The sequence below is a fragment of the Protopterus annectens genome, chromosome 2.part1 (assembly GCF_019279795.1).
Source record: "Protopterus annectens isolate FY-2018-M chromosome 2.part1, PAN1.0, whole genome shotgun sequence".
In the NCBI taxonomy this organism is placed as follows: domain Eukaryota; kingdom Metazoa; phylum Chordata; order Ceratodontiformes; family Protopteridae; genus Protopterus; species Protopterus annectens.
Genome location: NC_056729.1, coordinates 1,665,754,951 through 1,665,767,560, shown reverse-complemented (window position 1 = coordinate 1,665,767,560; position 12,610 = coordinate 1,665,754,951). Strand labels below are relative to the sequence as shown.

General features: G+C 38.1%; 1 protein-coding gene across 3 annotated transcripts in view; it reads left to right on the top strand.

Annotated features, from left to right (window-relative positions):
- The window catches only part of PLEKHN1 (pleckstrin homology domain containing N1), a 186,306-nt gene that overhangs the window by 164,035 nt on the left and 9,661 nt on the right, over nt 1-12,610 (top strand). For 2 of the 3 annotated variants that reach the window (XM_044063094.1, XM_044063093.1), the window contains exon 15: nt 11,625-11,678. The exons of the other annotated variant lie outside the window; for it this stretch is intronic. In XM_044063094.1, the coding sequence (XP_043919029.1) occupies nt 11,625-11,678 (54 nt within the window). The remainder of the gene's footprint in view (nt 1-11,624; nt 11,679-12,610) is intronic. 3 annotated transcript variants of the gene reach the window in all.

Here is a 12,610-nt window from a genome sequence, read left to right as displayed (position 1 = left end):
TGTAGAGTTATTGCAGCACCAACTGTAATAACTAAATAAATAATTTCTGTAAAATGTCACATGAATAAATTGACTTGAAGGGGAGAAGGACTTATTTCATTTACATGAAGTTGCACATTTTAGCTAAAAAAATGAAAGCCAGGAAGAAAGTGCTAACAATGTAAAAGAGGGGGAAAAAAGCTCTACTTGGATATAATATTCAGCTGTGAGGGGACCTAATTTAAAAGGGATATTCCTCTATATTTTTGATAGCCCAAGCATCTCATATGAATCCTTGAAGATCTTGAAAGAGCATTAGTCTCTCCTTTCCAAAATATGCTTTTTTTAGTAAATAACTTAAACATACTAATATGTACAATTTCACATGTTAATTCATGAATCGTCCCCAAGATTATTTAACAGAAGGACTGAAAGGGTTCTTGCAAATACTTATTATACGTTTTAGGCAAAATCTGAAAAATAAAAAGCTGCCTTTTTCAGCAAGATGTTAAGCTAGTGCTGTAAAATGGTTCCAAACTACGCATATATTAATTCAAGGCAAAGCTGGTAAAGTTTTTAACTACGTTTACAGTAGTAGTTCAGATTACTTAGAAAAGGAAGCACAGCCTGCCCAAAGGAGAAACACAGTTACGGAATCCAATCAGACTTCATCAGAACCCAAAATGTATCCATTGTGTATAAAAAGGGCTCGATTACTTTGATCAGGGTTCTGATGAAGTCTGATTATTCAGATGAAAGCGCTTAACCCTGGATTGTGGTGTATTTTAATTGCTTGATTTCATTCTGAGGATCGAAATAAATTTCCTTTATATTTTACTGAAAACGGACTTGTGGTTTAAATTTTTGGCCGTGGATACAACTTTTGGCTGTGGATATAACAAATTTCTCTTTACTTTGTATAGGTTATCTGGTTGGATTCCGTAACTGTGTTTCTCCTTTGGGCAGGCTGTGCTTGCTTTTCTTGGTAGTTCAGATTACTTGACTATTTAAGCAATAACCAACGATGTGGTATGGTATATTGAAGATTTACCCATGGTTGGTGCGGTTTAATCATGAGAGCAAAGCCTGATTGATTAAATAAAGCCAACCATGGGTAAATTTCAATATACCACAACCACAGAGTTGGTTATTGCTATTATGCAATGACATTATTTAAGAAACAAATGCTTACTTTTCTGAAATAATGTCTTTGTATAATGCCTCTGTACTGCCCTTCCGTGGTTTTGTGGTATCCTGGTGCTTTTTCTGATGTACTGCGCATATGTATGGGACTTCTGTTCCCACGCTTACTCAGTACATCAGTGCTGTGCAAATGAAGGAACGGAGAAAGGAAGATCTCCATTGTATTTTTTTTTTTTTTACTGAAAACAAACAAACAAAAAAAAAAGAAACCAGGAGACTTTTAACGAATGAGGGAGAGCCGTGACAGACAAAATAAAAGGATAATCAGGTAAGTTTCTATAGTTTTGCAGAACATACCTGAATATCCTTTTATTTTTGTCTGTGCCATCTCTCTTGTTCGTCTCAAGTCTTCCATTTTCTTTTTTTGTTTGTTTTAGAAAAAGAAAAGTGAAAAAATTATGAGATACACTAATGGGAAAAAGTCTGGGTGACTGGGCCTTTTCCCGTTGGTATATTCTCGGATTTACAACAGGCACACTGGTTGGGCTAGCCAATCAGCATGCATGTTTTTGAATATTAATAGCCAATCACTGTATAATTAATATTTAATGCTGAGCAATATTAACAATGTTTGACGCTAAGTTAGAGGTCTTGAAAGATCAAGCCCTTACTACCATATAATTCTGTCAGCACTTCTTTTCATCCCAGGATGTTCCACAACAGACAACATGGCAGTAGTTGTAAATAATAATTTTGCCCTTTCTTCTAGGAGAGAAAGATAGCGGAAGACATTTGTGAAAGGTATACTAATATTAGGGATAGTCTTCATCTGTGATCAAAATGGATACAATAATGCATACTAATTAATTACATTCATAACACTGCACCACAAATCACAGGGTAAATACTGTTGACACTAAAAAAATCTGACTTTTCATAAAACAAAGAGTAGGAGCAAGTCTTTCCTGCACTTGCTAAATCCTAGGCTCTATAAGTACACTAATTCCCAGCCACACATGTCTTTGAGGTAGATGAATCATTTTTACCCCCAAAGTAATGTAATCTCAAAAATGCATTGCTATAATATATGACAGTCTTGCATTTAATTAATACAATTTGCTTAATTAACAAATTAACAGTGATAAAAATCATGTGTCTCACATACAAATGAAACGTAAGGCCATATAAGATTTCTCTAGCAGTCAACTCATAAATTCATATTGTTTTGTACCCCACTGCCTTTTAAGGACTGAAGGAGGAAGACTTTTTCTTCTCTGTTAAATAATTTGGGCTAAAAACGTTTAACTGTTTTGGTCATTTTTCTTTTCTGTCTTCATTAATGTATGAATCACCATGGTTGGAAGACCCACCTGTATTTGTTGATGCTGGTAACTGATGCTATGAAGAACTATGCTATGGGTGCTTTTTTATCCTTCTCAGCATGAGTTGCTATCTGTACCATATGTCTAATTGCTTCCTCCATCTTACAGGGATCTGCCAAAACATTTTCATGATAGTAATACTATTTCATATATTTTACTAATTATTCCTTACAGGCTTGGTTTGACTATAATTGTTGAATTACGGATAATTTTGCTAGTTATCTAGATGGGTAAGCAATAGGCTTTATGCAGTAACTTGCATGATTCCAGACCTAAGTGTTTATTTTTCATACCAATGTTTTCTAGTTTCCCATACTACAGAAGGGGTAATTGTCACTCCCAATTCTTTATACTTCTTGCACTTCTATTCTACTGCCACCTGCATGAGGAGTGTGACCCCCCCCCCCGAACTAGGGAGCTGTGGTACTACAGAGATGACAGTAATGGTCCAGTGGTACTGGTGGGGTTATGTCCTTACCTCTGACCATTGGACGTCTCCATATTTACAGTGCGCCATAACAGGCTGTGAGTAGGCATGTTTCAACATGTCAGAGTCAAAGGTGAGGCCAGATTCCAGCTTAGGGTAGACAGAACTTGTGACATATTGTGACACACTCCTGCTACCAGCACCACCATCAGAGTGCAGTGCAGCTCTAAGGAGCTCCCCACTCAGATGAGATAGCTGGCCAGACTCTTCTTTATCTCTTCTAGCCATCTTTGCAGTGCTGGAAATCTTAGTTGAACCACTTTTCCTAGAAGCAGAATTGAGAGCAAACCTTTGTTCCAGTGACTTGACTAATGCTAAACCCTCCTTTTATTGGGACTATAACAGTGATTGGTTCATTGTGGCTGACTTTTAGGCAGATTTTGAGTTTGTACTTCTCTAAACAGGATTCATCGCTTTTCACCTGTACATAGGTTCATAGGTACCTATGAACCACTACTGCTGGAAAAGCCACCAGCCAAAGAAGATCATGAGTTAGCCCAGCCATGTTACCCTATACTGATGGGAGCCTATCAGTGTCCCCCATTAAATATGCTTTCTTCATGTATCCCTGGTGGAAGTTTGTGATCACCTATCGTGTCGTCTAGACTGATTGTAAAGGATGCCAGGGAGGTAATATGCTTGATCCATAAGGGTGGCCTATTCCAGAAACATGGGATACAATTTGGTTAGGTCTGTCACACAATCTGGTGCTGTTTATGTGACAGTGTGGGATTAGGTCTCTACAATAGATATCTAAGATCTTTTTGTGAGCAAAGACTGAGGGTCTCTCAATCTATTTTAGGTGCTTGTTGAGGTACATGCTGAAGGGTGCATTATGGTTAATGATGGGCATAATTAGGGATGAATAAAGTGGACTATAACTTCTTTTGACCTTGAGGAGATACCTTGAAGAATAGGATGTCTGTTCTAACTAGCACAGAGGGATGGTGGTTAAAGAAAAGTCTGTTATCAACATGTATACCCAAGTCTCTGATGACTTTGTCAAATTTAAGTAGAGCATTAAATAGTAGTGATGCTAGATTTAGCAAAGGAAGTTATGGTGTTTTTTTGGTGCCGAGGGTAAGTCCAGGTTTAGTACAGAGAGCATTTGTTTAATGCAGCCCTTGCTGGAGAATTTGAGTTTCAGAGTAAGATTTTATAACTGGCCCCAGTTTGCAATCTTTATCAATTTATTTATTTATTTATTTATTTATTTATTTATTTACATTTGTTGACCGGGAGTGTCCGACTAGACTTAGGTCCATTTTCAGCGGAGGCCTGGGGAGAAAAGCTCCACAGTTAAAATAAACAGACAGTAGTTACATTGGATTACATAGCGATTAACAATTTAACATAGCAATTAATTACAAACATATTTACAGATGAAGAACATAGTACATCAGTAGACAACTAGAATCTTTATCTGCGAAGTACATAACAGACATTAACAAATGTTACAATAAGAAGTTCCTGCTGTATAATAAGTACTAGGCTTATGAGCATCTGAGCTTGCTATAATCAAGGTAGTTAGTGGGGTGGAAAGAAAGGTAGTGATTGGATGGGGTGGGTGATATTAGAGTGGGAGTTGCAAGGGCATAGCCAGCATGTTTTTAGGTGCGCTTTTAGTAAAGTTTTGAAGTGGGTGCATGATGGTACAGAGGTAATTGTGGGTGGGAGGGAGTTCCATAATTTGGCTATGGTGCAAGAGAATAGTGCTTCACCAGCAGAGTTATTGTCTTTAGTGATCTGCAAGTGATTTTTGTTGCTGGATCTTAGTGGTCTGGTGGTGCGCTAGGGTTGGAGTAGATTCTGTAGGGATGGGACATTTAGTGGATGGTTTACTAGTTTGTGGGCGAGTGATAGTTGATACCATTGAAGGAGGTGAGGGAGTTCAAGCCAGCCCAGTTCAGCAAGTGAGAGACAGTGGTGACTACTGTAGGATGCCCCTGTGGTGAATTTGATGATTTTGTTGTAGCAGGTCTCTAGCTTGTTTAGATCGCATTGCATTGGGTTTATATATATTGGACAGGCATAAAGTAGGGTGGAGATAAGGTGGGAATTTGCTATTGAAATCTTTGCTGCTTTGGTGAGAAGTTGCTTATTTCTGTATAATGCTCCTAGTTTTTTGTGGACTTTTTTATGGTCATTGATATGTGAATGTCAAATTTTAGTTTATTGTCTATTTCCAGTCCTAGCAATTTGGTGCGTTCAGTTGGGTATATAGTGGTGTTGTCTTTTGCTGTGATGTTAAAGTGAGAGTTGTTTTGAGTATGTTTGGTGGGTTGGAAGATGAGTAGTTTAGTTTTGTTTGGGTTGAGTATTAATTGGGCATCGAATAACCAAGTTTCAACAGAGGAAAAGGCTTCCTGTGTGACTTTTTGCAGTTTGGGTAGGGACTGGGCTGAGCAGATGATGGTTGAGTCATCTGCGTATTGTATGAGTGTGGCAAGTTTGGTGGCAGAGGCTAGATTATTGGTGAAAACAGAGAACAGTAGGGGTTCAAGGATGGATCCTTGGGGAACCCCTATGGAGAAAGGTAGTTGGGGATCTATGTCATTCTGCTATACAACAGATTGTTGGCGGTCAGACATGTAACTCTGAAACCAGTTGGTGACTGATTGAGAGAAGGATAGGTTATTGAGGGCAGAGATGAGTTGTTTGTGTGGGATCATGTCAAATGCTTTAGATAGGTTGAGGAAAGTAGCAGAGGAGAGATAGCCATTATTTTTATGCTGAAGGATAGTGTTAGTGAAGGAGAGTAAGGCAGGGGTGGTGCTATGGTTTGGTCGGAAACCATGCTGAGTATTGGAAATGAGGTTGTTAGTAAGGAGGTAGTCTGAGACCTGAGAATGTTTGCATCTCTCTAGTATTTTGGAGAGTGGAGAGAGAATAGCTATGGGGCGGTAATTGGTTAGTTCTGTGGAGGGGCCACCCTTGTGGAGGGGAATTATATGTGATACTTTCCACAGTGTGGGAACATAACTTTCTGACAGAGATCGGTTATTCAAGATGGATACTGGGTAGGCCAGAGCATCAGCTGCGATTTGTAGGTATTCACGTGAGAGGTTGTCTGCTGCTAATTTGGTGGGCTTAAGTTTAGTTAAGAATTTTTTATGTTGGAGGTAGGTACAGGAGAAACAGAGAAGGCAGTGGGGAGATTACTATTTGAAGGTGTGGGTTGGAGGGGAGGGGGTTGTGTTGTTTAACTAGTGATAGTATGGTTTGTGTGAAGTGTGTGTTGAATGAGGTAGCAATATTTTTGGAGGAGTGAGGGATGTTAGGAGGAGGGGTACTGACTTTACCTGGGTGGAGGATGGAGTTTATGGAGGACCATAATTGTTTGGGGCTGTGTTGGGAGGAGTCTAGGGCAGACTGAAATATTGGAATTTGTCCTGTTTTATTAGCTTTTTGACTCTATTGCATAGTTCTAGGAATTTGTCTAGTTGAGGGGGTTTTGGTTTTGCGCCAATGCTCCCAGGCTTTATCCCTGTTTTTCATTTCTGACTTAGTGGTTTTCTGTAGCCATGGGGAGGGTTATGCTTTCGCTCTGGAAAGTCTTATGGGGGCATGGTAATTAAGGATGCTCAGGAAGGTAGTATTAAAAAAATGCAACTGTGTGATCAAGACTGAGGTACTTTAGGGGATGCCAGTTACATTCTTTGAGGGATGAGATAAATGTGAGTGGGTTAAAGTTTAGTTTTTTACGTATTTGATGGTAGATGACAGGTTTAGCTTGGTATAGGTATTTTTTGACTAGGAATGTTGGGGACTGATCACTGAGGCTATCTGATAAGCAGCCTGTTATATATGACTGGGGGCTCTTACTGACTAGTATCCAGTCCAGGGTAGTGTGCTTGCTGGAGTTTTTATTTATCCTGGTTGGTGACTGGACTAGGGTGAAGCCATGAAGGTTTATATGATGGGTTGGATTGTTGCCAGAACAGGATTGCCAGTCAATATTGAAATCACCTAAAATGATAGTTTCTTGGGGGAGATGGTGGGTAGACCAGCTGAGGAGGTTTTCTAGTGGAGGGGTGTTTTGGCCAGGTGGGAAGTAGCATCCAATTATGTTGATGGTTTTGTTTTGGTTTATTTTGAGGTTGGTATATATTATTTCTTCATTGCCTATTTGTGGAGCTGATGATTTTAAGATCTGGATGTTTAGATGATGTTTAAATATTATAGCTACACCACCTCCTTTCTTGTTTAGCCGGTCTACTCTTAGTATGCCGTAACTGGTAGGGAGTATTTGTTCACTGGTAATGTGAGGTTTTAGCCAGGTTTCTGTCAGGATGACTATATCCGGGGAGTACATGTCTATGGTGGCATGGAGTTCATGGACTTTGTTGGATATACTTCTAATATTTAGGCTTAATAGAAGGAAGTCACTTGGCTTTCTATTGGCTGTGATATGGGAGAAGTTGTGGTTTCTAGTCTGATTATGAGGATTGGGGTTGGGGATGGTAGGGCAAGGGTTGGGGTGGATGTCTCCACTTAGGGCTAGTTTTGATATGCATGAGGTTATTAGATTTCTCAGTTTTTTAATGTGTTTGTTTATTAGGGAAACTTTATGATTGTGCTCTGTGGGTAATAGGTATGGTTGGAGGGTTACTATGTTAAGTTGTAGGGATGCTTTATGTTTGAGTAATATAGTTGGTAGAGTATGTGGGGGGTGCATAGGGATGGTTCTTGAGTTGGTGGGAGGAGAGCTGAGGGAGGGTGATCAAATATGGTTAGTCATAGATTCCTGATATCACCTTTTATACCAAACTGAAAGAGACCCAGGGAAGAGCCTTCTGGGGTTGGCATTTTTCTTTGTAGAACAAATACTCTCAAACTTAATAGTATGGTTGGTTCTATCAGACAGTCAAATACCAGTCCGGCAAAATATGCATGGATTAATGTTGAAATGGGAGAGTTTGTCAATAATTGAAGCACTGAGGATAATATGACATATGCCTTGGCAAGGTATAGTTGTTGGTATACTCTTAGCAATGGCCTCAGTATTAGGAGGTGTATGCACTGCTTGCTTTTTCTTTTGAAAATTGCATTGAATTGCAAGCTGTCCTAGTACATAAGCAACTTCAAAGCAAAATCTATTCTGTTATTGCAAATTCCACTCACTGCCCCAACAAACACACCCCAGCCAGAGATCATCCTCATTTTCAATTTTCAAGTTTTTAATTCATGACATGGTAGAGACGTGTGTATTACTTCATCATCTTAAAACCAGATTTGAATAACTGTAATATAACTTCATAATTCAACCCCCCCACTTTTTTTGTCTAAATACTTCTAAATGTGTGTCACTGTATTGCTCCAAAGTGACCACTCGGTTATTTCAGTTGGATTCACCTTCCATCTCGCTATATTATTATAATCATTCTGATTAGCCGTATAAAAATACAAAATACAGTACTTCATCCATTTCAGCCTTTTCAGGACATCTCCCATTAGCCCATTCTTATCAAGCCCTTTTGTTATGCATTTGTGATTATCTCGTCCCCTTCTTCTTGTTCGTTACTGCTGTTGTGCCCCCCCCCCATCTCCTATTCTGTAATTGGCTGAACACTTATCATTTCTTAAGATATTTCCATTGTATCCCTCTCTCATCATGACCTAATTAGAACACCTTTAACATTTGCTGTCTTGTGACATTCCTCACCTATTTCATCCTCCCCCTCGGGTCATTGCTAACTCTGGCAGACTGCAAATATTCTCCCTCCTCAATGCCCACTATTACGTCCTGGTTTGTATTTTGACTGCCTTTTGTATCTACAGATGGGATATATGGATGCTCGTAGCCAGTGTTCTTTGGTACCTCTGATTCCTCCTTTATTTTTATGTTAATACATTGAATAAATATCTCACTGCCTTTGTCTCGCTCTTTATTCTGATTAGCCGTATAAAACATGTCCTTCCATCATTCTCTTCCTTTCCCCACATGCCTTGTGCCACACATCTAATGCAGTCCTTGTTTTTATACGTTTCTTGAATTTTGTGTTCTTGTCTTATTTAAGTATTTTCTGAATTACTGTGTTTTGTATTAAGGATATTTTACTATAAACTTTAGTTATTTTTTAGTTTGTATTTTTTATTTTTTAATGTCTGCTTTGTTCAACATCTGTTATATGGGTGGGAGGTTGGCATAATGGTTAAGGTGTTTACCTTACAAATACAAGGTGCAGGGTTTGATTCTCACATGGGGTAATTGGCTCAGCTTAAAATTGTCCACAAAAGCAGTTAGACTAGTACTAATCTATGAACCTATATCCATACTGTAGAACGTAGTTGCATGGGCGTCCACTGAAAATGAACCTAGTTGAACCAAATAAAGTAAAACTGGCCTCCAGTTTTCAAAATAGCAATGTTTTTTTTTGATAGTGGAAAAACAAAGTTATTCTAACTAAATTCAGATCAAAGTTAACATTGCTTAGCATTTTTGGATAATTTTGGTAATACAAAATGCTGATTTCTGTTCTATAAAATATACACGTCACTTTACAAATGTAGATCATAAAAGTACATATGGACATGTCTTTTTCTAGAACCCATAGCATGTCATAAAAAGTACAGTTTAACTCATGCAGATAAAAAGTTAACCGGTCAGACAAAACTGAATACGTGCTTGTAGTCTAAATGAAATGTGAATAAGGAAACATTAACTTAAATGTACGAGTTGGCATGGGACCTTAACCTTTAGGCTGATGATAGAACAGTGTGTATTTTAAATACCACAGAAAATAAAATGTCATAGTTTGCAAACAAAGTAACAAAGTAACTCAACAGTGCCACTAACTTCCATTTTCTTGATGTATGTGCTACTAAGGTAACAGATTGAGTAACATAGTAGCTAATTGTTACTGACGGATGACACCCATTGTATTAGTAAAGGACAATGTTTCTGGAAACTGTATTTCATCAGGATAACGTCAGTTGTGGATTACACATTATTCAGTTTAAGGCAGGTACTGCAGATTGTGTAATAAAATAAGTAAGTAAATAAATAATAATAGTAATAATAATAATAATAATAATAATAATAACAGGTTTATAGGAGATTACTAGGCTAATGGCGTAAGGGCCATTATGAGCCTAGCCAATATATAACATGATTTTACCCAATGTATGGCCCCTAGGGACAAGAGGATGGCATGGATTTGTGTCTGCACATTGAGCATCTTACAGACTGACCCTGTCCATAATGGACAAAGGTACTACCCTAGGTGTGAGTTTGCAATTTCCCCATCCATTGATCCAAACAGTGTTTGAAGAGGGCCAGGGAGGGTCTCTGCTTAATGTGAATAGGAAGCTTGTTCCAAACAAGGGGCAATCTCTGACACACATATCTGTCTTTCCAGTATGTTTTGTTTGAATTGCTGACTAAGCTTAGATCCCTAGATCAGGTGACCCTTGTACTGTTTGACTAATAACAATATGTCTGTATTTAAGAGGGATTTTGTGATGGTAGTGATGTGGAAGGACATTTTTGTATGATCTCTGACATACTGCTGCTAAAACGGTTCACAGTGCTGCAGTTAACCTTTTGTTAACTTTATAATTTAATCATCATTTATATTTAAATGCTTAAAGTGATATTTAAAAAAATAGCACACTGGCAAAACTACACCACGCTGCACTATATGCAGAGTCCTTGATTTAATCATAGTAGAAACAAATTGGTACTCTTAGTGACATCCAGTCAGCTTTGTTCTGGAACATGAATTAAGAGAGTAGGATAGCTTGTGAATGCAAACAGTAACAAAGACTATGCCAGTAAGACGTAGCTTGGTCTCACCTGGTATCGTAACTACTAAGTGTCGACAGAATCGATTCTATAGAGGAAACAAGTATTTCTGGTGACCACACAATGCAAGAAGCATGGACACATACCATTTTTATTACATAGCCAAATGAAGAAATAAATATATTTATTTAGTTAGTTTTGTTTCATCTTATTCTGCTGTACTGCTTTAGGTCACAAGTTTGACATAAGAGAACACACTTCATGACTGTCACTGTATGAAAGTCTTAGGGACCTGTAATATGTGATGCGTCACGTTCTCCCCGTGTGTAGCAACATTCTAGAGGATCTAGGTTCAAGCCTGATCCATGCAAATGCAATAATGCTCCTGTTGCTCTTTCTATTGTTTTGCCACACAAATGCGGATGAAATATTTGAACCGGCACAACAATTCTTATTGTTAATGTCTTTGTCCTGCAGCTGAAATGTTTATTCAATGCCCAGCTTCTAGTTAAAGGGATAAATGCCTTCTTTGATTTTGTTTTATCTTTGTGATGTAATGTGTTGAATTTTAGGGGCACTTTCTTGTCAAATAGGGTTTCCAGGCGTAGAACTGAAGTAGAGATCTTTAAATGACAGCACCCTGACATCGCAAATGTACATAACAGCAATGCTTTTAGGGTACAGGGAAATGAGAATCTGAACCACAATTGTCTTGTAATGTAAAATATGCAACAAGATTATTGCAGACAGACCTTTTAGTGTCATTCTTTCATGTAAGAAAACATACAAGTGTGTATGCATTTGTGTGTGTGTGTGGAGGGCAGAAAACATCAGTGAAACTGATATGGTGTAATAATTCAAAACAAATATTGGCATTTTCTCTTAGATCGCTCTTCATCATACGATATGGTTTTGCAAGTTTTAGACAGCTACAAGGAAGGTGAGCTAAGTTGTGTGCATTGGCGGTGTACTAATTAATCATTATGAGAACATCAAATTTACTTTGTTATTTTAGCAATATAATTGGAATTTTGGGCTTTATTTAAGTTTTCATACTATTTCCTCTATCTCTTTTGGCTTCTTATGAAGTATCTTGGAAAGTAGATGGGCTGTAAATTTGTTACATGCAGTCCCCTACTTTCACAACAACCTCTCCAACTAGAGGAAATTGATTTTTTGTGACATAAGATTTGATCTGTTGCTGAGAACTTTCTTGGTTCCTACCTGCTAGTGACCTGGTTTTGACCTGCTCTGGATCTCACACGTGATCTCTCAGTTTCTGTTCTAAACCTCATCTGAACTGGAATCAGAATATTCAAATACATATTTAATGTATCACATTCAGTTAGTAATTGGCTTGCAATAACTCGAGTATAATTGCTAAACAGGCTGATTTGTCATGCGACCTGATATCAGTCTGTCTGTGATTAATTTCTGACTCATTTAAAAACAAATAGTTGCCTTAACCAACAGTGGCAAAAAGAACCAAGCAGACACACCTGAAAACAGATCACTGGCAGAATCAGAACCTGCCCTTTTTTGTTAAAAAAAGTCCTCATTTTCAGTTTCATTGCTGATGAGTTTCCCTCATTATGCAGTTATAAGTTACTGCAATTGAGGCTTTTTGTTATGCTATTTCATCTTTTCTTCCTACAGTGACATCTTTCTGTTTCTATAGCTGGAATTATTATATTTCCTGGTAGAAAGTAGCTGTGCAGTTTGCTAAATCATGATATGATGATGTCATTGCAATTACATGGCAGTTTAGCACAGAAAGTAAAGGATACAAGGTGCTACTGAATTTCATCCTGTAGTCCTTGGCTTTTTTCCCTAAATTTTTAATTGTAAACTGTGTGAGTGAGCCACTTCCTT